The following is a 25,586-nucleotide window of genomic DNA, read 5'->3' on the forward strand; positions in this document are numbered from 1 at the left end:
GACACCACAGCCTGAATAAGCTGCAGCTCAGGCCCAGTTTAGGCCACCATGCTGCTCCCAGGCATCCAAGGGAACTGGAGGAGTTAGGGTTTACCTTGATGCCAAGCACACAGGATCTTTTCTGCACACCTCAGTAGTGTGATGGCTCTGGTTTCTCCAGGGCTGGCTTTCCTGCTGCACCCTGCCTGCCTGGCTTGTTGATCCTACTCCTTCTCTCCACAAACATTCCTTCGAAATGGCCAGCAAGCCTCAGACCTCTCTGCAGAACTCTTTGCTGTGGCCAGACCCCTCAGGATTGCTCTGCTGACCCTGGCAGGTGCCCAGCACGTCCCTTTGCAAAGGTCACTTCCTTAGCTGGGCTCCTGTGAATCACTTCACTCTTCTATCCCCTCCATCTCTTAGTCTTCACCCATATGTTATGTTCAAGTCACAGAGACATCAGGATACAACTTTATTTGCAACTCCATGTGCCTGGTAACAAGTTTCTGCCTATTAGCATAGCTAAAGCACTTAAAATATAAATAATTCTTCTTCCAGCTCATTAAATCCCACGCATCCCCCACGTTCAGACATTTATCTGTTCCGGATTTTCACGGTGGCTCAGCAATTTATTTTAACTCTGATAATTAAATACCCTGTTTCTGGCTTTCAGAGTGATCACAGCCCTGCTGCTCAGAGCAGAGACATGAAATCGATCCTTTCATGCAGCACTTACCAACAAATTACACCAGAACCAGGAGATTTCAGCAACCTCCTGCCACAAACCCAGAGTGTGGCTCTTGTGTTTCATCAGTGCTTCCTCTGAGCAGGATATCTCACCTGAGCCATGCCATCGAAATGATCCAGGTCCTTGAGCCTCTGCTTCACCTGGGGGATGCTGTCACCAGTGTCAGGCAGCTCCGCTTGCTGACCCATTAAAAACTCAATGGCATTCTTGACCTAGACACAAAGAAGGAGACTGCTGCAAAAGGATACAAAGCACAGGCAGGAAATCCTTCTGAGCCCAAAATTAATCACACTTGGGCTAAGACTGCTAAATCCAATAATACAACTAGCATCCAAGAACTAATTTCTAAATTCAAAGATGCTTCCATCAGCAAAATCCGCACGACTGCAAGGCAGTGATTCCTAAATTAGCACCCAGAGAGGAAGCACAGCCGTCTCCCCAGGCTGGCTAGCCCTGCCACAGTCAAGGAACAGCAGCATAAATTAAACAGCCTCAAAATAAAAAGCACAAAATCTTCTCTCCATCAGATCTCCAGCTCTCCCTTCCGCCAATGGAAGCACATCTGAGCCTACCTCTTGAAAACTTTGTTCAAACTTCCACAGCTGTAAATATTGTTCCATTTTTAACTGGTGCTTTTCCCAGAAGCCATCAAAAGCAGTCTCCATCTCACGCAGCTGACCAAGCAACCTTGGGCACAGAAAAAGGACAAGGTTGAACAATCTGAACAAGCAGAGATGGACCAGACCCGGAGATCACCTGCACAGGTTTTCTGGACCCAAGGCTCAGAAGAAGTCAACAGACATGAGGATCCCAGAGAGAGATTGAATGAAATCAGCACTGCAGAGGAGAGCATCTGTGTGAAGCAGTTGCTGCTATCTCCATTTATCTGGGTAAAACCTGGGAGCCTGGCACAGGAGAACCCTGCATCTGCCCCACAGCCTCATCATAGCAGCGGGGATAAAGATCAGAGCAAGTCAAACCATGAGAGAAATCACCCAGCACTCTGATGGACTGGAGCAAAATTCTGCTTTGTCTCTGATAGGTGACCTAAACAACACATCCACAGCTGAATAATTCGGGTGTTTCCATTGAAAAGTGGGGGAAATGAGGAGCACAGTGCACTCACCGATTCACCGTCTCCCAGTCCCCAGGCCTCTCTTGCTGCTGGTCCTGACTGCATTCCCCTGAGTCTGGCTCTTCAAAACTGCTCAAAAGCAGGTTTCCCTCCTTTGTGACCGCTGTAATATCTTCCTGTATCACACAAAACATTTCTCCTTCAGGCTACTTACTGCGAGGTAAGGATGGGTCATTTTGTGTTTCCCCTGCCTCAGTTTCCCTGTGTGAAACAGAGCAGCAATCCCCAACAGACCAAAGGACTCCCAGCTGATGTTTTAGTCCTCTTTAAATGGAATTAACCCCTGGAGCGGCACGAGGCTGAGCCATGGAGGGGTCACCAGGCTGGGTGGAAACGTCACACATGAATACAGCAGGCCACAGAAGGGCTCAGGAGACCAGCACTGCCCCAGCTCTCCTGATGAGCAGCTGCTGCTGCTGTGAGACATCTGTCCACCAGTTCATGTCTGCAAGCAAGATTGTCCACAGCTTGAGGGCTGTGCTCCTCCATCGAGGTCAGGAGAGGGGGTTGTGAGAGGAGCATCCCACGGGGGAACAAAGCCAGGACTGAGCCCACACAGCACCACTCACTACAGCCTCTGCACATGCAGTCAGCACCCCCAGCACAACCTCTCAGGGAAAATCTAAACCCTTGGGGTCCTCATCAGCATCAGCTGAGGTGCTTTGTGCTGGCTGGGATGGAGGGAGGGATGGAGGGAGGGAGCAGTGGGCACCAACCAAGCACTGAGCACCAACCAATCTGGGCACCATCCAAGCAGTGGCACCAACCAAACTGGGCACCAACCAGCCAAAACGAGCATCAACCAAGCACTGGGCACCAACCAAGCACTGGTTACCAACCAACCAGATGAGTACCAACAAAGTACTGGGCACTAACCAAGCAAACTGAGCACCAACCAAGCAAACTGAGCACCACCCAAGCACACTGGGCACCACCCAAGCACTGGGCACCAACCAAGCACACTGGGCACCACCCAAGCACAGTGGGCACCACCCAAGCACACGGGCACACCCCGCAGCGGGCACACCCCGCAGTGCCCAGCCGTACCTTGAGCTGGCGGTAGCGCTCGGTGCGCAGCGCCAGGATGCGCTGGATGGACAGCATGTCCTCGGGCAGCTCCGCCTCCGCCAGCTCCGTGCCAAAGCTCTGCAGCAGCTGGGCGATCTCCTTCACCGTCAGCGCAAAGCTCTCTATGGCCTGCGGGACACGGGGCACCCATCAGCCCGGACCCGGGCTGAGCTGGGCCAGGGCACCCAACAGCTCCGGGAGAGCCAGGGGGATGCCCAGGCAGAGAACATCCCCCGGAACCCAGCCTGCCGCTCCTCTGGGAGACAACAGCCCAGGGAAAACCCACAGTGTGCAGCAGGCACAAGAACACACAGCAAGGCACAGCTCCTGCCTCCTGGCAATGTGAAAGCTCTTGCCAAGGGAAAGACACAAACCGAACTGGAAATGTGCTGAATTCTCTGCATTTGGTCAGTGTGCAGTAGGCAGCCTCACTACCCCACTTCCCAAACACAGCTCGGATATTAATCACATTAAGCGACCATTATTACCAAAAAAGCCTATTTGGTATCTCCCATTAAGGGAATTCTAGTAAGGATTTAAAAATACAGATTTTTCAGTTTCAAAAGGAGCCTGAGGGCCAAACCATCCTGGAAACCCACCAAAGCCCAACAACCCTTGGCTCCTTTGCACGTCTGACCCAGGAGGAGCAGTGGCTTTGGGGACTGCTTCCAGTCCCCAGTGTTCACTGCTGGACAGAGACCACCCCTGGGGACAGAGACCACCCCCGGGGACACAAACCATCCCCAGGGACACAAACCATCCCCAGGGAGCCCCAGCTGGCCCGAGGCCAGCCCCACTCACCGTCCTGAAGATGACCCACTCGCTGTGGCAGTACTCCAGGGTGCCCCCGAGCTCCGGGGTCAGCTGCTGCTCATCGATGTAGGTCAGCAGGTCACTGACGGAGCTCAGCATCACCACCTGCACACACACACACACAAAAACACACACACACACAAACACACACACAAACACACACACACACACACACACACACACACACACACACACACACAGGGCCTCTGTCAGCGGGGTCACCGCTCCTGCCCCCTCATCTCTGCTGCACCTCCAGCTCCAGTTTGCCCTATGTCCTTCTGGAGCAGGGCTTCCTTCTTGCACTTCTGCCTTAACACAGCTTTTATTTGGTGTCTCTGACCACTGTTGTAAGCCACCCCTCACCTCCAGCTGCTATCCTTCCTAAATGCACAGCACAGAGAGATGCTGCAGAACGGGGCTCAAAGCAAAGTGATGCAGCTTTAAGCAAGGCATGACCAGTAAACTGGAAAGAACACATGCATTTTAATAAGTTATTAATTATAACTTACAAATTTCACATAAATATGTGCTCATTATTTTTTTATCTTGATCTACCATGGGATGTGTCAGGAATGTTCAAAATTGTGCAAAGAACAGACATTTTAGAGTGAAAAATGTAGTTTGTGAAAATCATGCTATTTCCTAAAGGAAAGAATTAATTTGTTCTCTGTGTTTGTAATAGCATCAATCTTAGATTCTATAAATGTACTTTTCTTCTCTTAATTATTCTCGTTATGTCCTGTAATTAAGGTGGTTTAGACGTCTGGAAATTCTGCATTGAGAAAATAAACTCATTTCAGTTGCTATTTTAGGAACAACCACCAGCATGATGCTGGTATGGAGTCTACACTTAGCTGAATATGGGGAAATTCATAGCAAAAGCTCCACTGGACATGTCTTTTGACTTTTCAGACTTTAAACAAACTCCTGGCTACTCTTCACGTAGAATGGTTGGGGTTGAAGGACCATGAAGTCTCCAGGCTATGGGCAGGGACACCTTCCACTGTCCCAGGGTGCTGCATTCCCTGTCCAGCCTGGCCTTGGACACTCCAGGCACGGAGTAGCCACAGCTGCTCTGGGAATTCCATCCCAACCCTGCCCACCCTGCCAGGGAACAATTCCCAGTTCCCAAAATCCCATCCAGCCCTGCCCTCTGGCACTGGGAGCCATTCCCTGGCTCCTGTCCCTCCATCCCTGTCCCCAGTCCCTCTGCAGCTCTCCTGGAGCCCCTTCAGGTCCTGGCAGGGTTCTGAGCGCTCCCTGGAGCCCCTTCAGGTCCTGGCAGGGCTCTGAGCACTCCTGAAGCCCCCTTCAGGTCCTGGCAGGGCTCTGAGCTCTCCCTGGAGCCACTTCAGGTCCTGGCAGGGCTCTGAGCTCTCCTGGAGCCTCTTCAGGTCCTGGCAGGGCTCGGAGCGCTGCGGTGTCTCCGTGGCCTTCTCCCCGTGGGGACAGCGGCGCGGGGACAGCCGCTGGGCAGTGCCAGCCCGTCCTGCCGCCCGGGGCAGGCTCTGGGCACAGCCCGGGGCAGGCTCTGGGCACAGCCCGGGGCAGGCTCTGGGCACAGCCCGGGCAGGAGCAGCTGCCCGCAGCCCGTACCGGTAACTTGAGCAGGAAATCCTCCTGGCTGAAGCGAAAGCCGATGTCGGTGAAGGTGCGCTGGAAAAAGCCGGTGGGCCGCAGGACCATCACCAAGTGCAGATTCCCGGGGAAGGACGCCTGCAGGGAGACACACAGCACTCACCCGGGCACGGCCTCCGGCAGCTGGCAGTGCCCTGAGGAGAGGGCATCACTCTGCTCCAGGGCTTCTCCTGGTTTTCAAACAGGAGGGAGGTGCTGGGAGTGCTTTGGAGGTCTGGGATGTACCTGCAGCTGGGCTCTGCACCCCATTGCCTTTGGAGCAGGCAGGAGCTCAGCCGTGCCCCTTGGAGGCACACTTATTACAAACTTTAATAACACAGATACTGCTCAGCATTATAACTTGGGGAGTGAATTACAACTTAGCAGGGAACAGAGGGCTGGAACACTGAGAGGAATGGCAGATTGTGAAAGCAAAATTTATTGCCAAACTTGCTACTCATCCCGTAACTGCAAAGCACACTCGTCTTGTCCTTGGTAGTTACCAGGCAGCATTTAATTTGTGGCAAGAATTTGGAATTTCCTGTCTACACTGCTGGAGCCTTTTTTCAAGCATATGGTTGGCAGGTGCATTTTTAAATAGATCTGTGAAAAGGGCTCTTGAGAATGAAAAAGAATTTTTAAGAAAGTAGAAGTTGTATCATTAAAATATGGATAAGCACATGATGCAAATACTTGAGTTAATTAAGACATGATTTGCTCTGGGGTCTTGTCAGGCCAGGTCACATTTCTCTCCTCCTTATATCATCCTCCTCCATGAAACATGATATAACCTCTATACCAGGGTGAGAATAATGAACATGTTTGGGTACCTTGGACTGCAGGGCACCTCATCTGTGCCTTCAAAACAAATCACTCCCACAAACAGACATTAGTGCTATTTAAAACAGGCCTGATTTACATCTGAGGTCTGGCATCCCTGAGCTGCACTGTCACTCACTCACTCTGCTTTCTTGGGTAGGAAGGGGCAGGCTGTGGCTTCCCCTGCCCACAGCTTCCTTAGGAATGGACAGGGACTTTTAGCATCACATAAGCCACATAAATCCAACTCATTGATCTGCTGTTATTTTAAGCACAAGCAGAAAAAAAAAGATTGTGAATGAAATGACAAACTCATTCCCTTTGGAAGTCAACAAGAGTGGTGCCAGGGACAAAGATTTGGCATTGGAAACAACAGCAACCATTAAATAACTGACTTTGGTGCTGGCCCCAGGCCCTGGGTGCTGTGCTCCTGCCCAGCACCTGGCAGCACACAACACCTCCTCTGGGAACTTGGGGCTCCTCTTGACCCTCCTGCCCTCAAAGGGAGCTCTTGGTATCAGCACCTGCTCAAACTGGCAGCAGAAATGAATTTTGATCATCACTTTAAAGAACTACTTTCTACTTTCTCTACTGGTAGGGTAACCACACTTGCAAGTTCACTCTCTAACATTCAGAAAAAGCAGAACCAAACATACTCTTAGTGGGATCCCATTCACACTGCAAGAAGGGAACCCTCTCTGCCTCCTCAGGGATGCTGACCAGCAAAACACCAGCAAAGACAGGTGTTTTTAATACCAAGTTCAGCTGTAGAAGTATTAACAATTTAAAATACAGTAAATCTAACTTCATCAGAAGCAGGTCAGCATTTTCTGCCTCAGTCCATACCCTTTACTTCATCCTTTCTCACATGGACTCATGTCTTCCACCATTCAATGGCTGAGCAGAAACAAACACAACAATAATACAGCCAGAACACTTCACTGACCCACCCACAGGGCATGGTGTGGCTGGGAAGGATTTCTCTGCCAGCTCCAGAATACTTCACTGACCCACACACGTGGCATGGTGTGGCTGGGAAGGATTTCTCTGTCAGCTCCTACCTCCCCATGAGCCCATAAACATGACTTTTCTGCAGCTGCACGCTCTGCTGCAAATCTCCTGAAAAAGGCCTGGTGTTTCACCTCAGAGCAGATGAGTTTCCAGGGCAGATGATTGGATTTCCATTCAGTTTACAAAGCATTTGGGGGTTTTTCAGCTGATCTTATACATATAGGATCAAGGTCAGCACTTATGAGTAGCTACAAAACAAGAAACACAGCTTTGCAAATGACAGCTAATGTATTCCCAGCATGGAAAAAAATGAACCCGGCAAGAAATACGCTTGTAGAAGGACAGACACCAACAAGCCATGTCCTGTGCCCTCTTAGAGAATTAAGGGAAAGAATGAAATGTTAGAAAAAAACTTCCATAGATCAGTAATTCCTCAACATAACATTCCTGTGGGGATTGTATCTTTTAAATTATGTAACAGCTTTTCTCAGGGCTGAAGCATAGATAAGTTTCCTGAAAACAGAACTCTAATGATACTGAAGGTACTGCTGCAAAAAATCCTTTCCCACAATATATTAAAGAAAGCAAAGACAAAAGGATACTTAATCTTGCTCTATGCTTTATCTTATCAATTTTAAGACTTGAAATAATCCTTTGCACCTTATAAACGTGGGGTTATGTAACAAAACACCTAAAGACCCCTCTGAAGCCTCTGCCCTCTGCAGCACACCAGGAAAGGCAGAAAACCACCAGCACAATTCCACTAAATCGGGCAGTTGGCAACACTTCAGCACTGTTCACTGTCTGACTGAGCACAGCCCTGCTCACAACACCCTCCCCTTCCCAGGACAGACTCCCCTTAAGGCCAGTTCAGCAACTTTTTAAATGCACATTTAACTATAACCACGCACCGAGCCCCGATTTAATCAATACAGACAAACTGGGCTAATAAAGCACAAGAAAGGACATGCACTGAAAGCATCAGTTACTGCCTCATTACTGAGTATCTCATTCTCACACATTTAGTGTTATTTTAACATTTCTGCCAGTTTTAGAAAGTCCATTTTCAGGCACTATTTGTCCTGGCAGTTCACTGGGGCAGCCATAAGGTTGTTAATCAATAAATATTTTTTTTTTAAATTAAAAAAAAAAAGTAGTATCTGCCAGTAAGTTTCTTTCTGAGCACGGCAGACTGAGGCCAGGAGTCCTTACACAGGTGCTGAACTTAATGACTTTCTGCTGCCCCTTAAAGGAAAAGGCGTGCAGCGAAATGCCAGGTACTGCCAGTCTGAGCCTTCATCTTCCCCTTTAACTTCCCCCGGAGCCAGAACGAGACTCCCAAGCGTTCTGCTCCCTTCCCTTCCCTTCCCTTCCCTTCCCTTCCCTTCCCTTCCCTTCCCTTCCCTTCCCTTCCCTTCCCTTCCCTTCCCTTCCCTTCCCTTCCCTTCCCTTCCCTTCCCTTCCCTTCCCTTCCCTTCCCTTCCCTTCCCTTCCCTTCCCTTCCCTTCCCTTCCCTTCCCTTCCCTTCCCTTCCCTTCCCTTCCCTTCCCTTCCCTTCCCTTCCCTTCCCTTCCGAGCAATGACGGAGCCGCTCCTGCGGGCGGAGGGCGGCGGGAGCAGCGCTGCGGGCAGCGGAGCCGGCGGTACCGGCGGTACCGACTGATACCCGGCGGTACCAGCGGTACCCAGCGGTACCCACTGACACCCAGCGGTACCCGGCGGTACCCAGCAGCATCAGCAGTACTCAGCGATACCCAGCGGTACCAGCGGTACCCAGCAGTACCAGCGGTACCAGCGGTACCCACTGACACCCAGCGGTACCACCGGTACCCAGTGACACCCAGCGGTACCACCGGTACCCAGTGACACCCAGCGGTACCAGCGGTACCCGCTGACACCCAACCCGGCCGCTCCCGCACGGAGGATGCCGCTGAACTCCCCCCGCGCCGCTGCAGCCCGAGCGCTGCGGGCCCCGCTGCCCCTGTCCCCGCTGTCCCTGTCCCCTCTGTCCCCGCTGTCCCTGTCCCCGCTGTCCCTGCTGTCCCTGCCCCGGCCTCCCCGGTCCCCCAGCGCCGCAGCACGGGGCCCGGAGCCTTACCGCATGCCGGGAGGGCCGCCCGCCCCGCCGCGGGCCCGCCTCCGCCATGGCCGGGAACGGGTGCGGGAGCGACCGGGGTGCGGGGCAGGGAGGGGATGGGGACAGGGAGGGATGGGGGAAGGAAGGGATGCGGGAAGGAAGGGATGCAGGGAAGGAAGGGATGCGGGAAGGAAGGGATGCAGGGAAGGAAGGGATGCGGGGCAGGGAGGGATGCGGGGCAGGGAGGGGAATGCGGGGAAGGAAGGGGATGCGGGGCAGGGAGGGGATGCGGGGAAGGAGGGGATGCGGGGAAGGAGGGGATGCAGGAAGGAAGGGATGCGGGGCAGGGAGGGGATGCGGGGCAGGGAGGGGATGCGGGGCAGGGAGGGGATGCCGGAGATGCTGCGGACCGCGCCGCCGCTGCCCGGGGCCGGCACGCAGCGGTGCGGTTCGGTTCGGTTCGGATCGGCTCGGCTCGGCTCGGGCAGGCAGCAGCTCCCGGCTGGCAGCCCCGCTCTCCTCCCCAGCGCCGGCTTTGCTTTTAAGGTGGAATGCCAAAAATCGCCCTGCAGCCGCTCTTTGCTGCGGGGATCGGGCTCGGAGCTGTCACCCTTCCCTTTCCCCCCCGCCGATATCTCCAAGGTGCCTTTCCAGCTGCTCGGGGTTCCGGGCCAAACCAGGGAAAGATGCTCCGGCCAAAACCCAGGCTTCCCCCGGCACCGCTTCCCACAGCGCTGCTAGCCTGCTTTACCCGGGCAATTAGAGACTTACAGAAAGAGTTAAAACAAAAATCTCTACAGTGTGATAGAAAAAATGTTCAAGATCAGATGCACAACCGCAGAGCTGCAATTGCATATACATATGCTGGAAAAAATAGGACACACTCTGTGTTTGAAATTCAGCTTCATGGCACTCCTTTACTCCAAAATTGTACAAAGATCAGAAAAAGATTTTTTTTTTTTTAATTGCACCAGGCTTTATGATGTGTGATTGGAAAAAAAATCAAGATTTAAATTTTTGTCCTTACACCTTCCGGACACAGAGACAGCCATTGAGGACCTGACTCTGTTTTTAAGACAATACTCCCAAGTCTTAGGATTTAGTGGGCACAGGTTTCCTGCATCCCTCTCTGCACAGAGCACCTCCCACTCTTCGCATGGACAGCCCTGATACTGCAGGCAAAGTCACCTCTCCACATGGACACACGGCACAAACAGGGTGTATGCTCCAATATTGCACTTTTTATTAAACACAAAATGAATGCCACTTCTGTAGAAGCTACAAATTAGGACAGGATTTTTTCCCATTTGACACTTCCAGACTATGCAAAGCAAGTGCAGCATCCTTAAAGGAAGCTCTTGGTATTAGCACCTGCTCAAACTGGCAGCAGAACTGAATTTTGATGATCACTTTAAAGAACTACTTTCTAAATGCTGCTTCTTCTCTACTGGTAGGGTAACCACACTTGCAAGTTCACTCTCTAACATTCAGAAAAAGCAGAACCAAAAATGCTCTTAGTGGGATCCCATTCACACTGCGAAAAGGGAACCCTCTCTGCCTCCTCAGGGATGCTGACCAGCAAAAGGCCAGCAAAGACAGGTGTTTTTAATACCAAGTTCAGCTGTAGAAGTATTAACAATTTAAAATACATAAATCTAACTTCATCAGAAGCAGGTCAGCATTTTCTGCCTCAGTCTTTACTTCATCCTTTCTCACATGGACTCATGTCTTCCACCATTCAATGGCTGAGCAGAAACAAACACAACAATAATACAGCCAGAACACTTCACTGACCCACCCACACGGCATGGTGTGGCTGGGAAGGATTTCTCTGTCAGCTCCAGAATACTTCACTGACCCACCCACACGGCATGGTGTGGCTGGGAAGGATTTCTCTGTCAGCTCCTACCTCCCCATGAGCCCATAAACATGACTTTTCTGCAGCTGCACGCTCTGCTGCAAACCCAAGCTCTGGTTCCAAGACCCAGTGCAATGCAGAATTGCAAACCCCCCTGTGAGCTCTGTTCAGACCAGATATCTGCTAATGCTGTAATGCATGCACACACTGGATCATTTAAAACACATTAATGCATCCATATGCTTTTAAAATAGATTTTTCCATCCATGCCCACATACAAATCCTTGTTTAAAGGAATTAAACAACCTGTTCAAAGAACCTAAAACTTTCAGTCACCAACAATTAGGTAAAATAAACTAATAACCAGTGTCAAGAAAGAACCTATACCGAGCAAAATTTTCTACCCATCAAAAGCATAGAACATGGCACAAAACACATTTGAAGCACTGCAAAAGAGTATAAAACCCAGGAAATGGATCAAACAAGCAAATTAGCACACAAACAGCTCATTTATGCACTCAAATTAATTACAGGGCCATAAAGCAAACTACTGCCTAGAGAGAAGCAGGAGCATCACTGCTCTGGCTCCCAGTGTTTTCTGAAGGAGATACACAAAGGCAGGGTGACTTAGTACACTAAAAGCAATCAACACTAAAGAGGACTTACTGCTATTTTTTGGAGAGTCGTTTTGACTGATGTCCATGTGTCCAGTCTTCTATCCAGGATTAGGATAAATTTAGTGTCAGACTCATGCTGACTGCAAGATAAGAAAATACCAATAACCAGATAACGTTCCAAGAAAAGTGACTCTGTTCCCCAAAAAAAAACCCCAAATCCAAGAACTCGGAATGCAAACCACATTTTAGTATTTCTACAACTCCTGAAATTCCCTTTGAAAAAATCTTCCTGAACACCCAAACTCTTTCCAGTGGTGCTTGGCAACAGGACAGGGGGCAACAGGCACAAACTGAACCACAGGGAATCGCATCTGAAGATGAGGAAAAATGTCTTTCTCCTGAGGGTGACAGTGCACTGGAGCAGGCTGCCAACAGAGATGTGAAATCTCCTTCTCTGGATATTAAAAAACCCCTGGGGCAGTCTGGATACTCCAGCACAACCTGCTGCAGGAAAGCTGCTGTGGCTCAGGGCTTGGACTGGCTGATGCTTAAGATCCCTTTGGACTGAAGGCATTGTCTGTGATCCCACAGCTCCCTTCCCAGTCCCCTGCTCTAGTCTGGGGCAGCTACAACTCTGACAAGTGCATTTAAGAGGAATTAGCAGCAGTGCTCAGAGAGATAAAAACTAAAATTCCCTCTGACTCAACAATAGCTGACTGAAGACATGGAGAGGCACCCAGCTCCCAAGCTGCCCTGTGACACATCTTATGGGTCTGCACCTTCACACCCAAAGTGCAAAGGTTTCAGCTGAATTTATTCAGTGCCTTTGAAGCATAGAAGAAAAGAGCAGAGAAAATGAACATCACATTTTACATGTGGGTCATACACAGAACACATGTAATAAAGTCTGAGGCTGTGAGCATGGTCAGCGTGACTTTTCAGCCAAAACCTTTGTTTGCTTGGAATAGTTTAGGCACCATGAGACAATGCTGCAGGTTTCTGTTAGCTCTGTTCACCCCCACCACAAGCTAAGTGGCCCAGGTGGGTGGGAGCAGGCCAAAGGATCCTTTGGTATGAGGTAAAAATAAAACCCTTTGGTTTTTCAGCACACTCTAAAATTTTTAAAGGTATGTCTCTGAACTATAAAGAACAATTCCCAACTCCCCTGGTGTTTCCTAAGAGTCTGCAATTGAAAAACAAAAAAAAAAAAACCAAAACCATGTTTCCACAGAACTACTATCATAATAAGACCTGAAGAAAACCCCAGAATCCAGGTAGTTTAGAAAAGGCAGACAGACTGTAGTGCAGTGCCAGTTAAGAGAAGCCGAAGTCATTAACTCAGGACAAGGTTATGCTCAGAGAGCAGCCTCTGAGCATGCTAATGTACTTTTATCAGCTCCCTTAGAGAAACTAAGAGGAAAGTTCCCAGCAGTCTGACAGCCTTGACACCTCCTGTGAGAAATTTGTCATTTATTCTAGGCCAGTGAGAAAGTCTGTGACTATTTGCAACCCAGGCCCTGCAGGTTTATCAGATTTCCAGGCCCCTGATGTACCTTTTAGACTGACAATAAAAATAAATCAATGCTTTCTACCAAGGCTCTGAGGGCTCTTTGTTTGCATGCAGCAGCAGAAAGATGGAGACAGATAACCAGGGCAAGGATTATTTCTCTCTGGGTGTTTCTTGTTGCTTTTTGATGCACCAGACTAAAAATAAGGACCTGGGATGTTTTGCAGGACTTGAAATTGGACCCAGGAGTTTGCAGTTGTGAGATTTAGCACAGGACTGAGAGGCTCCTTGCTGCTTTGGGATCAGAGCACGCCAGCACGACCTGCCCAAGACTGAAATCCAGGATATTTATAGCCAGCAGAGCTGTGCTACCATCCCAGCTCTGAGCCACCCTGTGCCTCCCCTCCTAGCCTGAAGGAAACGGGCAAAGTTGGCTAAATACCCAAAAGCTGCAGAGTCACAGAAAGGACAGGCCAGAACAGGATGTGATATTTCAGTAGGAAGGGACCCACAGTGATAACCTGCCCAATGTTTGAACATTTCAGCTGGGAGATGCTGGTAAGGGCATTGTCCAAGTGCCCCCGATCACTGACAGCTTGGAGAGTCCATGGCATCTCTGGGAACCTGTGCTGGTGTTTTACACCCCCTCAGCAGGCCAAGGCTTCCCCATGCCTGTTCCAAACCTGCCCTGACAGCTTGGGACCATTCCCACGTGTCCTCCCCCTGGGTCCAGGGAGAAGAGCTCAGCTCCTTCCTCTGCACGTGCCACCCTCAGCAGCTCAGGAGTGGAGCTGTGGGATCCTCAGGAGCTCAGGGAGCAGTGGGATCCTCAGGATCTCAGCAGCTCAGGAGCACTGGGATCCCCTCAGCCTCCTTCTCTCCACACAGGACAAGCCCAGGGGCCTCAGCTGCTCCTCACAGCACTCCCCTTCAACTCCTCTCACCAGACTTGCTCCCTCTGGGCAATTCAAGGACCTTCACATCCCTTTTAAATGTGGCACCCAGAACTGCACACTGTATTGGAGGTAATACCACACCAGTGCTACACACAGAGGGATTTTTGCAGTTTTCAAGTTTTACTTTAATAGTAATTAAGTCAGTTTTTTGTAATAATAATCTTACAGCTATCATAACTGACTTCAAGACTTCAATTGATTTTTTTTGTAAGCTTCTACTAGAATTCTGGCTTAACTTGGAAGAGATAAATTCTTTCAGGCTAGAGAAAAGATTTGTATTTGCTGTGAAGACCACACTGTCCCGGCCCTCAGTCCAAGCCTGGATAAAGTGCTGCTCTCTCACTCCTCAGGTCTCTTTTCTGCAGACACCAGGATGTGTCACACTCCCAGCACAGCACTGCAGGTGCTGCTCAGCACAGCCAGCCTGAAGGCAGGCAGCACTTTGAGCTGGATGTGCACAGAATAGAAAGTGGGCACCTATTACTTATTCTCCCTTCCAGCTCATCCACACAAGTACTTTCTGCAGCTGCCTCCTGCCTGCAGCAGTTCCCAGGAATACTAAAAATTCACTTGCCTGCAGACTCGCCTTCCCCCTGGCTCTGCTGTTAATGCACTCGCCTGGAGGGCCCAGGAGCAGCTTTCAGCATCCATCTCCTTTATCTAACAATTCTTGCCAGCAGAAGAATGCCTCATGAAATTCAGCTTCCCAAAATACCTCAAACCATTCACCTTGCCCAAATACTACAAAGTGACCCACGAGGTTGCTCAGACTGGCACAGGCAGGACACCGTGCAGGGGTGTGTGTTTTGGGTTTTGATCTGCACATCCACAGGGAAGGAGGTGCTGGTGCACCCTCCCCTAACCCTGGGACTTGAGGAAGTGAAATCCCTCTGGCAGGTAAATACTGACCTCTTTTAGGGACTTTCTGGGCCACAGTCTGAGCCCTAATCCCACGATGTGGTGCTGCTGAGGGACATGTGTACCTGCCACCCTCAGCTGGGTGATGCTTTGCCTGGTCACCCTTTGGAGCCTTCCAGCTCCAAAGCATTAGGGGCACACGTTTCTAGGGTGATCAGACATCGGGGTAGGCTGCTATGGGAGGAGGAGCAGAGCAGGATGATTAAAGCAGTTTTACTAAAAGCATGCTGAACGTGTTTGAATCACCAGCAAGCTCGCAGCTCTCATTAGTTTCCTGATTGAGTTTGACCCATTACAGGGCCACCAGGCCTGCTCATCATGCTAATGCCAGGGTGTTCACACCAACCTTGGAGAAACCAGACAGAGCTGGCAAGTGCAGCTGCGCAGAGCAGGGCTGCCTGCACAGGATGAAGGAGAAACCCTCTGGCCAACACTTGGCAGGGCCCTGCTCCTGCTGGGCCAGTGCTCTGTGGGCCAGGAGCCCTGGAAACCTCAGAGTCCATCAGAAAGAGGACAGGGGAACCAGAGCATCCTTTTTTTTTTCTTTTTTTTTTTTTTTTTTTGAATAGAAGTGCCTAAACACTCCACACTTCTTCCAAAGCAGCTGCTGATGGAAAGCTCCCATCTAGCTGCTGTCAGCCTGCTCTTCCCGCAGGAAGAAATTTGCCCAAACAGGCATTATTCAAGAAAATTAAGGATTCCAGGTAACTGAGTCACCAGGCTCAGCAGCAAGAATTAGAGGGCCATTAATCTAAGTGTACAGCCCTGTGTGAGGCTCAGGCAGACCGGCAGCAGCTCACCCTGACACACAGGCAGGTAATGGGAGCTGCTGCTCTCTGCTGAGCCATCAGCTGTCACAGCGACCCCAAAGGCTTTGTTCTGTAATTAGTCTCTTCCTCTGGTTTCATTTCTCTTTTTCCACAGTAATGACTCTCTATTTGTACACGTCAAAATATTATTTTGCAGCGGCATGGTGTATTTAAGCGGTGACACATGCCAAAGCTTGAGGAAAGCTTGTTGTTAATTAGAAACTTCATCAACTGAACATGTGATACAATCCAGCTGACAGGTCACAGGGATGATGTCCACTCCTTCCTGGGCAGTTCCTGGCACATCAAACCCCTCACCTGGGCACCGTAAGGGCCTGCATCCCTGTGGTGCTCTGGGAGCTGCAGAAGCCCCTCAGCCCCACACCTGGCCGTGCCCTGCAGTCCCCGCCCAGCCCAGGCAGGGCCCACCTCTGCCAGCCCAGCCCAGCCCAGCAGGACCTCCTACCTGGGGACTGCAGTCAGGTAGGTCAGCACCTTGGACACGCTCTCCTCGGGCACCTGGTTGAAGCCAGCGTTGTCGGGGAGGGTGATGATCCAAGCCTTGTCCTTCCCCCTTCCACCTGCAAAACACACAGGGATGCTCCTGGCACGCTCCTGAGGAGGCACAGCAAGCCCAGGGCACAGCCAGCCCAGCTCAGAGCCCACGCTGCCACTGCCAGAGGGGTTTTCCTCCCCAGAGCAGCAAAACAGCCACGGCTGCCTCTGAGCCCAGGCACGGCACACAGCTGCAGCTGCCAGGAACAAACGTGTGAGCACCAGGCATGGCCTTTATTGACTGGGTGTGCTTTACACGGGACAGCAAAGGAAACAGAAATACAAGGGCAGACAAACATGCTGGTCTGAGCCTACAGAAATACATCTCACAGCAGAGTGCTTCTTAAGCACTGAGTGCTGGGAGCTCAGAATATTTTACAGTGTGGCACGAGACAGAAACCTAATCTGCTCCTTCAAGCTGTCCCCATGTTTTATTAACAACATTTCTAGTGGCACTGGACACTACCTGATGGGTAATAGCCCGTGTGAAGTATCACTCTAACAAACAGCAAAGAAGTTTGTCTGGAGTATTTAATTACCACAGGGAGAGAGAGAGACCCTGGGGATGTTCTTGTACTCACCAGACAGAAAAGCAAACTCCTTCATCAGATCATCACTGATGTCCTTTGCACAGATGGGTGTTGCACTTTCTGGAGAAAGGGAAAAGCAACAATCAAAATAAAGCACAAATCCAAAGCAAACACATTTATCAATGTGTTAATGCAAAGGTGGAACTTGAACTTCCCTAAACTATACCTGAAATTGTGTAATAGAGGATATGTGGATCTTAGAGATGTTATTTCTAATGTTTCTAATGACTCTAAGAGGGTGAAATCCACAAGTCAGCAACAAATGCATTCCACTAAGTGCACCAAGGCAGCACTTAGCTTGAGTGGCCTCCCCTCACTGGGCCACATGCGATGGAGATTTGTGTATTTTGGAGTTAGCAGTCCCATTCCCTGCTTTACAAAGTCCCCCAGTGCTTCCCAGCCTTGGCAGAACAACGGGCTGAGGTTTCTGCTGGGACCTGCAGCGTCCAAGGCTGCTGCACTGGGAGCAGGGCTGGGCTTTCAGACTGTCACAGTCTTTAATTTTGAACAAATAAGCTTCTGAAATCAAGCTTTCACCTGGCAAGGGGCCACAGAAATCGGAGAGGCTTGTTGTTCTTATGTTCAGTTATTAGATTTCTTCCTAATTAAATCATGGCAGAGGCCATTTCAATACCATATTTAGCACCATGATCATTTCAGAGGCAACGAAGCACATCAGAACAACACACACAGCTTCACCTTGCCCTGGGAGCAGGAAACAAAGACCACACTGACTAAACACAAGAGGAGCTTAAAGCTGGCAGACGTTCTTCTGGATTATCTAACAATGGAATGACAGCTAAAAATCAAACATCCTTGTTCCTGCAAATAAATGTTTTGAAGCACATCTATACAGATTAAAGTCCTTAGGCCTTCTGATAATCAAATTTTAAACACTGATTATTTCACAGAGTTGGTCTTAGGGAATAATCTTCTGGCTGTTTTAGATCAGACAGGCTGCATACTTCAGCACACTCCAGCATAATCAATATTTATTCTATTTCCCTTTCTTCCAGAAGCTTTCTGGTCACTTCTACTTTATCTGAAGATTTTTCAGGCCTGTGCTGGCAGCACAGCAGCCCAGATGTGTGTGTATTTGTCCTCAAACATTACTCTGCAGAAAGAGCACTGAGAGGCAGTGAGGCACCAAAGACTCTCAGACAAGCTTCAGCTGATGTTCTGTGGCAAACTGGGGATTTTTACTGAAGGCCACTCTTGGACAGTACAGAAAAGACCCCAGGGTGCCTGTGCTGGCTATGAACAGCACAGCCAGCCTGCACCTCCTTGGCACAGGCTGCAGCAAGGCAGGCTTTCAGGAAACTCCACTCACTTCTTTCAAAGCCAAAAAGAGGCTTTGTGACCATCAGCTGCTACAAAACCCAGCCTGAACTCCCCAGCACCATCTCAGAGCGCTCTACAAGCTGCTGTCCCCACACAGCTGGCAAGACCTCCAGCTTTAGGGTCTTGAAAAACCAGCAGCATCTGGATGGTAAATTGTCACAGCAGTGTAGTGCCATTTTTATATAGGCTCTAAAATGGGCATTCATAAAACGCTGCTGCAGTTATTGCATTCAGAGGCCCCTCTGCAGAGGAGAGCGTTGCCATGATACAGAGTTTGGAAGCCAAGCAGGGAAGAGACAAAGGGGGAATTCAGAGCCCTGTGCCCCTGAGGACAGCCAGGGTGGCTCAGCAAGGAGCCCGGCTGCACTCTCCTGTCCCCAGCTCTGTTCACACGGTGCAGGAGATTGCAGAGCCCCTGCAGAGGGAGGGATGCACTGGGACCACTGCCCAGGCTGAGGATGACAGCGATGCCCACTGCCCGTGCCCACCCTTCGCAGGAGACACGGGCAAGGAGCTGTGCAGTGACAGCCAGAGGGGACAGCTCCTGTCCCAGCCCAAACCCCTCTACTGACACCCAATTAAACCCTGAAGAGCTGTGCTCTTAGCAGCTCTCGTTTTCCTTTTCCAAAGGTGAGAGCTCAGCCTCTGGAGATGGGAGCCGGAGGGGCTGGGCAGGACGGGTGGCACGGGGCTGAGGGAGACACCATGCACAGCACGTGTGGCACCCAGCAGCACGTGTGGCACCCAGCAGCACGTGTGGCACCCAGCAGCAGCTGTGCCCCTCCACAGGGCCTGCTCTGTTCACAAAAGGTGACTTACAGGTGACTTACAGCCAGCTCCTGAGCCTGCTTCCTGCAGGGGAGAGCAAATCCTGTCCCCAGAGCTTCGGTCCCCATCTGGGAACAGAGCAGGCACAGGGCCAGCAGGATGTGGTGCTGGCACAGGGCCATGAGCACGCTGGATGCCAAGAGCAGGAACAACCCCACCCAGCAGGCTGCTGCAGGTGTCCGTGGCTGTGTGAGAGCGGGCACAAAGGGCACTGCTAAAACCCTGCTGCTGCAGGCTCTGGGACTGACCTGGGCACCTGGGTAAACCACGGAATTCCTGACTGGGATCCCTTGTTGGGGATTCCTTCTTTGGGATTCCTTGTTTGGGATCCCTTGTTTGGGATTCCTCGTTTGGGATTCCTCATTTGGGATTCCTTGTTTGGAATTCCTCGTTTGGAGTTCCTCATTTGGGATCCCTTGTTTGGGATCCCTTGTTGGGGATTCCTTGTTTGGGATTCCTCGTTTGGGATTCCTCGTTTGGGATTCCTTCTTTGGGATTCCTTCTTTGGGATTCCTTCTTTGGGATTCCAGCTGGTGGGCCATTCCCCATGCCGAGTGAGTGACACAAAGGACACACTAAAATATTCGTGGCAGAAAGCTTCAGTGGCTGCGACTGCTCAGGTCCCTTTGTCCCCACAGCCCACGGAGACACTCACACCTCTCTGTGGCCCACGGGAGCTCCTGCACACCCCGAGCCCTGGTCAGCCTGCAGGCACCTCCTGCCTGTCTACAGCCAGCCAAAACCAGGCTTTCCTCTCGAGGGAAGGGGAGCAATTAGGGTTATAAATGCCTATTTCTGGGAGATGTGACGTGTTGATCCTGAGGGAGATGGCTCCTGCAAGGCCTGAAGTCCTGCACACGGCATGAAAGTCCCACCAGCATTAGTCCACCCCTAGGAGTGATGGCTTGGTCACCTCACCAGGTCCAAGGATCCCTTAAATTATCATTTCTCAGACTGGGGGGGATTTTTAAGGCAGGGCTCACTCTATTTTCAAGCTCCTTCTTTTCCTGCTCCCCAGGCACCCAGCACAGCGTAGGAAGCAGCAGCAGATGGTTCTCTCCTCTGACCCAGGGCTGTGCTTCTCCTGAGAGGCTTTTGGGCTTGTGTGCAGTCAGTGCTTCCGTGCAGACACGTCCCCACCACCCAGGCCTGGGGGTGTGCTCAGCTGAGGAACCACACAGCAAAAGAAGGAAAGCTTCTGAAAAACCAGGATGACCTTTGCGAAAGGCTTAGATTTAGACACACTGAGGATAAGAGGAAAAAGGCAAAAAGAGGTGCTGTGAAAGGAAAAGAAGACAAGGAATAGAAAACGTTGACTCGGTGCAATTCAGGTTTGAGGACCTGAAGTGGGTCAGTGTGACTGACCCGAGCAGGAGTGTCCCACCTTCCAGCAGGAGCCCAGCCCTGCCCAGCAGGACCAGCCCATCCAGGCGGGCACAGAGCCACCGGATCTGGCTCCAGAGCCAAGCTGCCAGCCCCAGGCAGCAGCATCCACTGCCAGGCATCCTCCCCTGTGGCACAGCTGGCACTCCAAACCAGCACAGCCTCACTGCCACTGACCAGCCACTGCTGCCAGCAGGACAAGGGGAGCCAGATACAGATCCCACAGCATGGAAATGCCATCCTTGGACCCAGTGCTGGGAGCTGCAGCGAGCAGAGGGTCTGCAGGAGCCGTGGCTGAGCCACACTGCCAGCCAGGAGGAGGAGGAGGATTTTCAGAGGAGGTTAAAAGATCCCCTCTGCTGCAGACCATGGAGTTTTGGGGAGGGAATCTCTTCCAATCCATATTTAGCAGCTGAGAAACTGGGGAAGCTTTGCTAAGAAAAGGTGAAGCAAAAGCAAATTAAGCAGCAACAAGGCTGTCGTTACCTCCTGCTATGCTGTGATGTTTTCATGTCCAATCAGAAAAAACCCCATTCCCACATCACACCAAACCAAGCAAAAATTGGGAATGATAAAAGCCAGCTCCACCATACATGAATTCACGTCAATTGCAAGAAATGTAATAAAAGATTCTCAACACCCACTCTTTTGGATTCAACCACAATGTGGGAGTTGAGAAAATCTAGTTTCTTGCATTTCTAACATATAGGAGCTTCAATGTGCTTTAGTTTTGTCCTTTTTCCAGTTTCAGTCACTCTTCCTTTACCAAAGAGAGCAGTACATGTGTTTGCACACCAGCACCAGGGCACATTTGCCAGCTGTGCAGGCAAAGGCACATTTAGCAGCTGCCACCAGTACACATCTTCCCAGTCCAAACAATCAACCCCTGAACCAGAGCCCATTCAACACAAGAGACTTCCAAAACTCAATAAAAATATACTGACATGAGTAACTTTCCCATCATCATTCAGCACCATGCAAACACTGATTTTTCAAAGAGAAATTCCAGCACAAAGTAACTGCTGGGAGATATTTCAGCAGTAAATCCTGGGCCCCACTAGCTGGCTGGAGAAGCTGGAATGGAGCTCACTGAGGACACTAGAACAATTTCTTTCCCAGCTGATATAGCCAGGAAACTAAACTATGCAGCCAGGTTCCCCCAATGGCATCACCTGGAAACTCTACTGTAAAGCAAGGGAAAATAACCACAATTTTTCCCGAACTGGAAGTGGGAATGCCCAGTTCTGGCATCCCCCCACTGAGCAAAAGCACATTTCCAAACTCAGCTGAGCTGCTCCGGCAGCAGGAGCAGGCTGTGCAGTGGGAAGTGGGATGGGAGGACAGAGCTGGTGTTTGCTGGCTGTCACCAGCCCCTGGAGCAGCAGGGTGCTGCGCTGGGCTGGGCCACAGAACAGCTCTGCCCAGCACATCCTGACTCACTCTGCCCTCCAACCAGCTCCAGCATCGCCCGGGAGCAAGAAGGGATGCAGGAACCAAGGCAGCCCCACCCAGCCACTGCCACCAGCGCTCCCCACACTCCAGCTCCTCTGCCCACCCATTTTCCACTGGCCTTCCTGCAGGCTGAGCTGGGACCTGTGCTGTGCTCAGCACATGGCCCCAAAGCCACTGCCACACTGCCACAGCGCCTGTCCACAGAGCCCTGTGGCTGCTCTGTGGCTCCAGCATCCCCTCAGTCCCACCTGCCTAAAGCAGCACCAACAGAGGCTGCCACAGCCCCACAGCCCCACAGCCCCACAGCCCCACAGCAGGGGCAAGGTCCCAGCTCCGAGCCCCATCCCCACGCACTCCGTGTCTCCAGGCGCCTTGGAAATCTCCTTCTTTCCCTCACCATGTTCCACACCTCAGTTGTTCCCTCCCACACAGCCCTGCTGTCACTTCTCTTCTGTCCTGGCACATGAATGACAAGAAAAGCCATTAAAGTGCTTGTAGCAAACGTGGTGTAGGGGGGGAAGCACATCCCACCTACTACTGGCTGCTCCAGACTACTACAGCTCTGAGGCCACCCCGAGGGCCTGGCCAGGCAGGCACAGAGCTTTTGGAGGCTGCTCTGGTTCTGCCATGCTCTGAGGGAGCCCAAGCCATTTCAGAGATGGGAACAGCATAAAAGGCTTGGGGTTTTTACAGGCTTACATCTCAGGGTGGATCACCTTCTACTAGAAACCACCACCAAGTTTCCAGCACTGCTGCATGTAGAGAAATGGTTAAAACACGGTCCCAGATCAGGCTGAATGCTCAGAAATCAGCAATAAGGGAAAAGAACTTCGGATTTATTTTTAATCTCATGATTTGAAGAACCTTATTCAACTTTGTCTCTTTCTCAACAATTTATTTTAAGAACCTGTGTAGATGCCAAATCATGGGTCCGGATCCTGCAGCTATAACCACACAAGTGTGCCTTTGTGGGGATATTTTGGCTCTGTATGACCATTACACAAAGGTCATCTGCCAAAAGCTGGTTAGGAGAGAGGGCTCATGCTCAGCAGAAGCCCAGTGCCTGCTCCCACCTGGTTCCCAGCACACGGCTCACGGCACATGCACCATCTGCGTCCCCATGCCCGTGTCACCAGCCCCTGCTCCAGCAGCGTGGGTGTTCCAGCAGCACCAGGAGCATTTCACCACACCCATGCAGGCAGCATCCCTTGCACACCAACCATGATCACCCTGCCTGCATCCATCTGCTCCCTGCCAGGGTGCAGGCAAAGAGCAGGGCCAGCTGGGCAGGGCAGCCAGAGCAGAAGTGCTGCTGGCACCAGCCCAGCAGGGCAGGGGCACACCCAGCTGGGGAGCAGGTGACACGCTGCTGCAGTCCTCACCTGTGAGCCACCCCTGACAGATTCCTCCAGCTGGGCCTGGCAAAGAGGATGCTGGCATTAGGCAGGAAGCTTTTTGGGTCAGTGTGTCTTTTTGGTGCCCAGCACAGCTGCAAGCACTCTGCCAGCTGCACACAGCCAAGGAGCGCTGGCTGTGCCTGCTTCCAGCTCCTGACAAGGTGTGCATGCCCTAGTGAGGCTGGAGTCACCCCAGGGACACCTCCCTTCCTGGGAGAAACACCTGTAACTGCCCTCAGGAAAACAGGAAAAGAATGGAAAAGTGAGGGCTGCACACAGCTTCTGAGCAGATCCCTGTCCATCCAAGGAAACAGCGCTGAGGCAGCGGGGCCTGAGAGGAGGGATCAGATTGCATCTGCTTCTCACCTTCAGGGTGTGCAGCCACAGAGCACAGCCGCTGCTGTGGTTGTGTACAACACCACAATGTGTACAACACCACAATGTGTACAATGCTATGGTTGTGTACAACACCACGCTGTGTACAACACCACATTGTGTACAACACCACATTGTGTACAGTGCTATGGCTGTGTACAACACCACATTCCCGGCACAACCTGCTGCTCAGAGGTGTCTGAGGGCCGAGGGACATGGCAGTGGGGACAGGGTGACTAACAGAGAACACACCTGACACACAACTCCTGCTTCCTACTTCTGAGCCAGGAACGGGCAGCCAGGGCCAGCAGGATGAAGTACAGCTTCCCAGGGATGAGGTACAGCCTCCCAGGGATGAGGTACAGCTTCCCAGGGATGAGGTACAGCCTCCCAGGGATGAGGTACAGCCTCCCAGGGATGGTACAGCTTCCCAAGGATGGGGTACAGCCTCCCAGGGATGAGGTACAGCTTCCCAGGGATGAGGTACAGCTTCCCAGGGATGAGGTACAGCTTCCCAGGGATGGTACAGCTTCCCAGGGATGAGGTACAGCTTCCCAAGGATGGTACAGCTTCCCAGGGAACAGGTCTTTAGCTCTGGCCGCGGGAACCCGCGCAGGGGCCCGGCACTGCCAGCACCCTCCCGGCCCCGGCAGCACCGGGGTCCCCGCCGGGCGCTCTCTCCGAGCCGCTCTCGGTGACCCGCCGGGGAATCCCAGCAGCGGGGGCACAGGGTAACGAACAGAACCGAACAGAACCGAACAGAACAGCAGCTCAGATCCTCAGCGGCTCCGCTCCGCCACCGGCGGCCCGTGCCGAGGCTGCCGCGGGCGGCGGGACCCGAGCGCGGAGAGCGCGGAGAGCGCGCCCGGCACCGACACCGGCAGAGGCAGCAGCTCCAGCCCCGGCACCGGCAGCAGCACCGACACCGGCACCGGCACCGGCACCGGCACCGGCGCCGGCGGCGGGAGGGACGGGGCACCCGGGGCACACCTGCCCGCGGAGCCGCTGCCCCACGGGCTCCGGGGAACGCCGCTGTCCCCCCCGCCGCCCGGACACCGGCGAGCCCCGCCGGCCCCGCACTCACCGGCGGCGGCCTCCAGCAGCGCGGCGGCGCGGAGCAGGCGGTAGTAGCGCTCCATGTCCCCCGCCGAGGTGCCGCCCGGCGGGGGCCCGCCCGGGGCCGGGGCCGGGGCCGGGGCCGGGGCCGGGGCCAGGGCCATGCCGCGGGCAGCGCTCCCCGCCGGCAGCGCCCGCTCCGCGCCCCGGGCCCGCCGGGCGGAGCCGCCGCTGCCACCGCCCCCAGACCCGCCCCGGTACCGGCCACGCCCCAGCCCCGCCCCCAGTCACGCCCCGGTACCGGCCCCGGCCCCGCCCCGGCCCCGGCCCGGCCCGCCGGCATTTCTTTCCCTTTATTTTTATTTAGCCCCTTCCCCGGTTTTTCCTTCCCGGTGTTTATTTGTTTGTTTCCTTTTTTCCCCCTCTTCCCCCGTGATTCTCCGCCCCTCCTTTCCTCTTTCCCCATTTTTTCTTGTTTCTTTAGTTTACTCTCTTCCCCCCCTTCTCCTCCCTCTTCCCCTCTTTTTTCCCTTTTTCTTTTCCCCTTCCCCTCTTTTTTCCCTTTTTCTTTTCCCCTTCCCCCTTTTTTCTATTCCCATATTTTTCCTCTTTCGCCTCTTCTTTGTAGTCTTTTTTCCAGTATTTCTTTCTGTTCCCGTTCCTGTTTTTCTCTTCCT

General features: G+C 52.2%; 1 protein-coding gene across 7 annotated transcripts in view; it reads right to left on the reverse strand.

The window, feature by feature from the left end:
• Window positions 1–25,111, reverse strand: part of MCF2 (MCF.2 cell line derived transforming sequence) — a 48,053-nt gene extending 22,942 nt beyond the window's left edge. For 2 of the 7 annotated variants that reach the window (XM_072929008.1, XM_072929006.1), the window contains exons 1-10: window positions 24,938–25,111; window positions 17,069–17,137; window positions 16,399–16,513; window positions 11,792–11,882; window positions 5,340–5,459; window positions 3,732–3,848; window positions 2,910–3,059; window positions 1,854–1,978; window positions 1,300–1,414; window positions 820–939 (exon numbers count right to left, since the gene is read on the reverse strand). In XM_072929008.1, the coding sequence (XP_072785109.1) occupies window positions 820–939; window positions 1,300–1,414; window positions 1,854–1,978; window positions 2,910–3,059; window positions 3,732–3,848; window positions 5,340–5,459; window positions 11,792–11,882; window positions 16,399–16,513; window positions 17,069–17,137; window positions 24,938–25,073 (1,158 nt within the window). In that variant the 5' untranslated portion in view covers window positions 25,074–25,111. Of the gene's footprint in view, window positions 1–819; window positions 940–1,299; window positions 1,415–1,853; window positions 1,979–2,909; window positions 3,060–3,731; window positions 3,849–5,339; window positions 5,460–9,288; window positions 9,720–11,791; window positions 11,883–16,398; window positions 16,514–17,068; window positions 17,138–24,937 lie in introns of those variants that run through there. The other 5 variants (XM_072929007.1, XM_032748330.3, XM_032748331.3 and 2 more) reach the window with 4 other exon arrangements.
• Window positions 25,112–25,586: the final 475 nt, after the last annotated feature.

Source organism: Taeniopygia guttata, chromosome 4A (assembly GCF_048771995.1).
Source record: "Taeniopygia guttata chromosome 4A, bTaeGut7.mat, whole genome shotgun sequence".
Classification (NCBI taxonomy): domain Eukaryota; kingdom Metazoa; phylum Chordata; class Aves; order Passeriformes; family Estrildidae; genus Taeniopygia; species Taeniopygia guttata.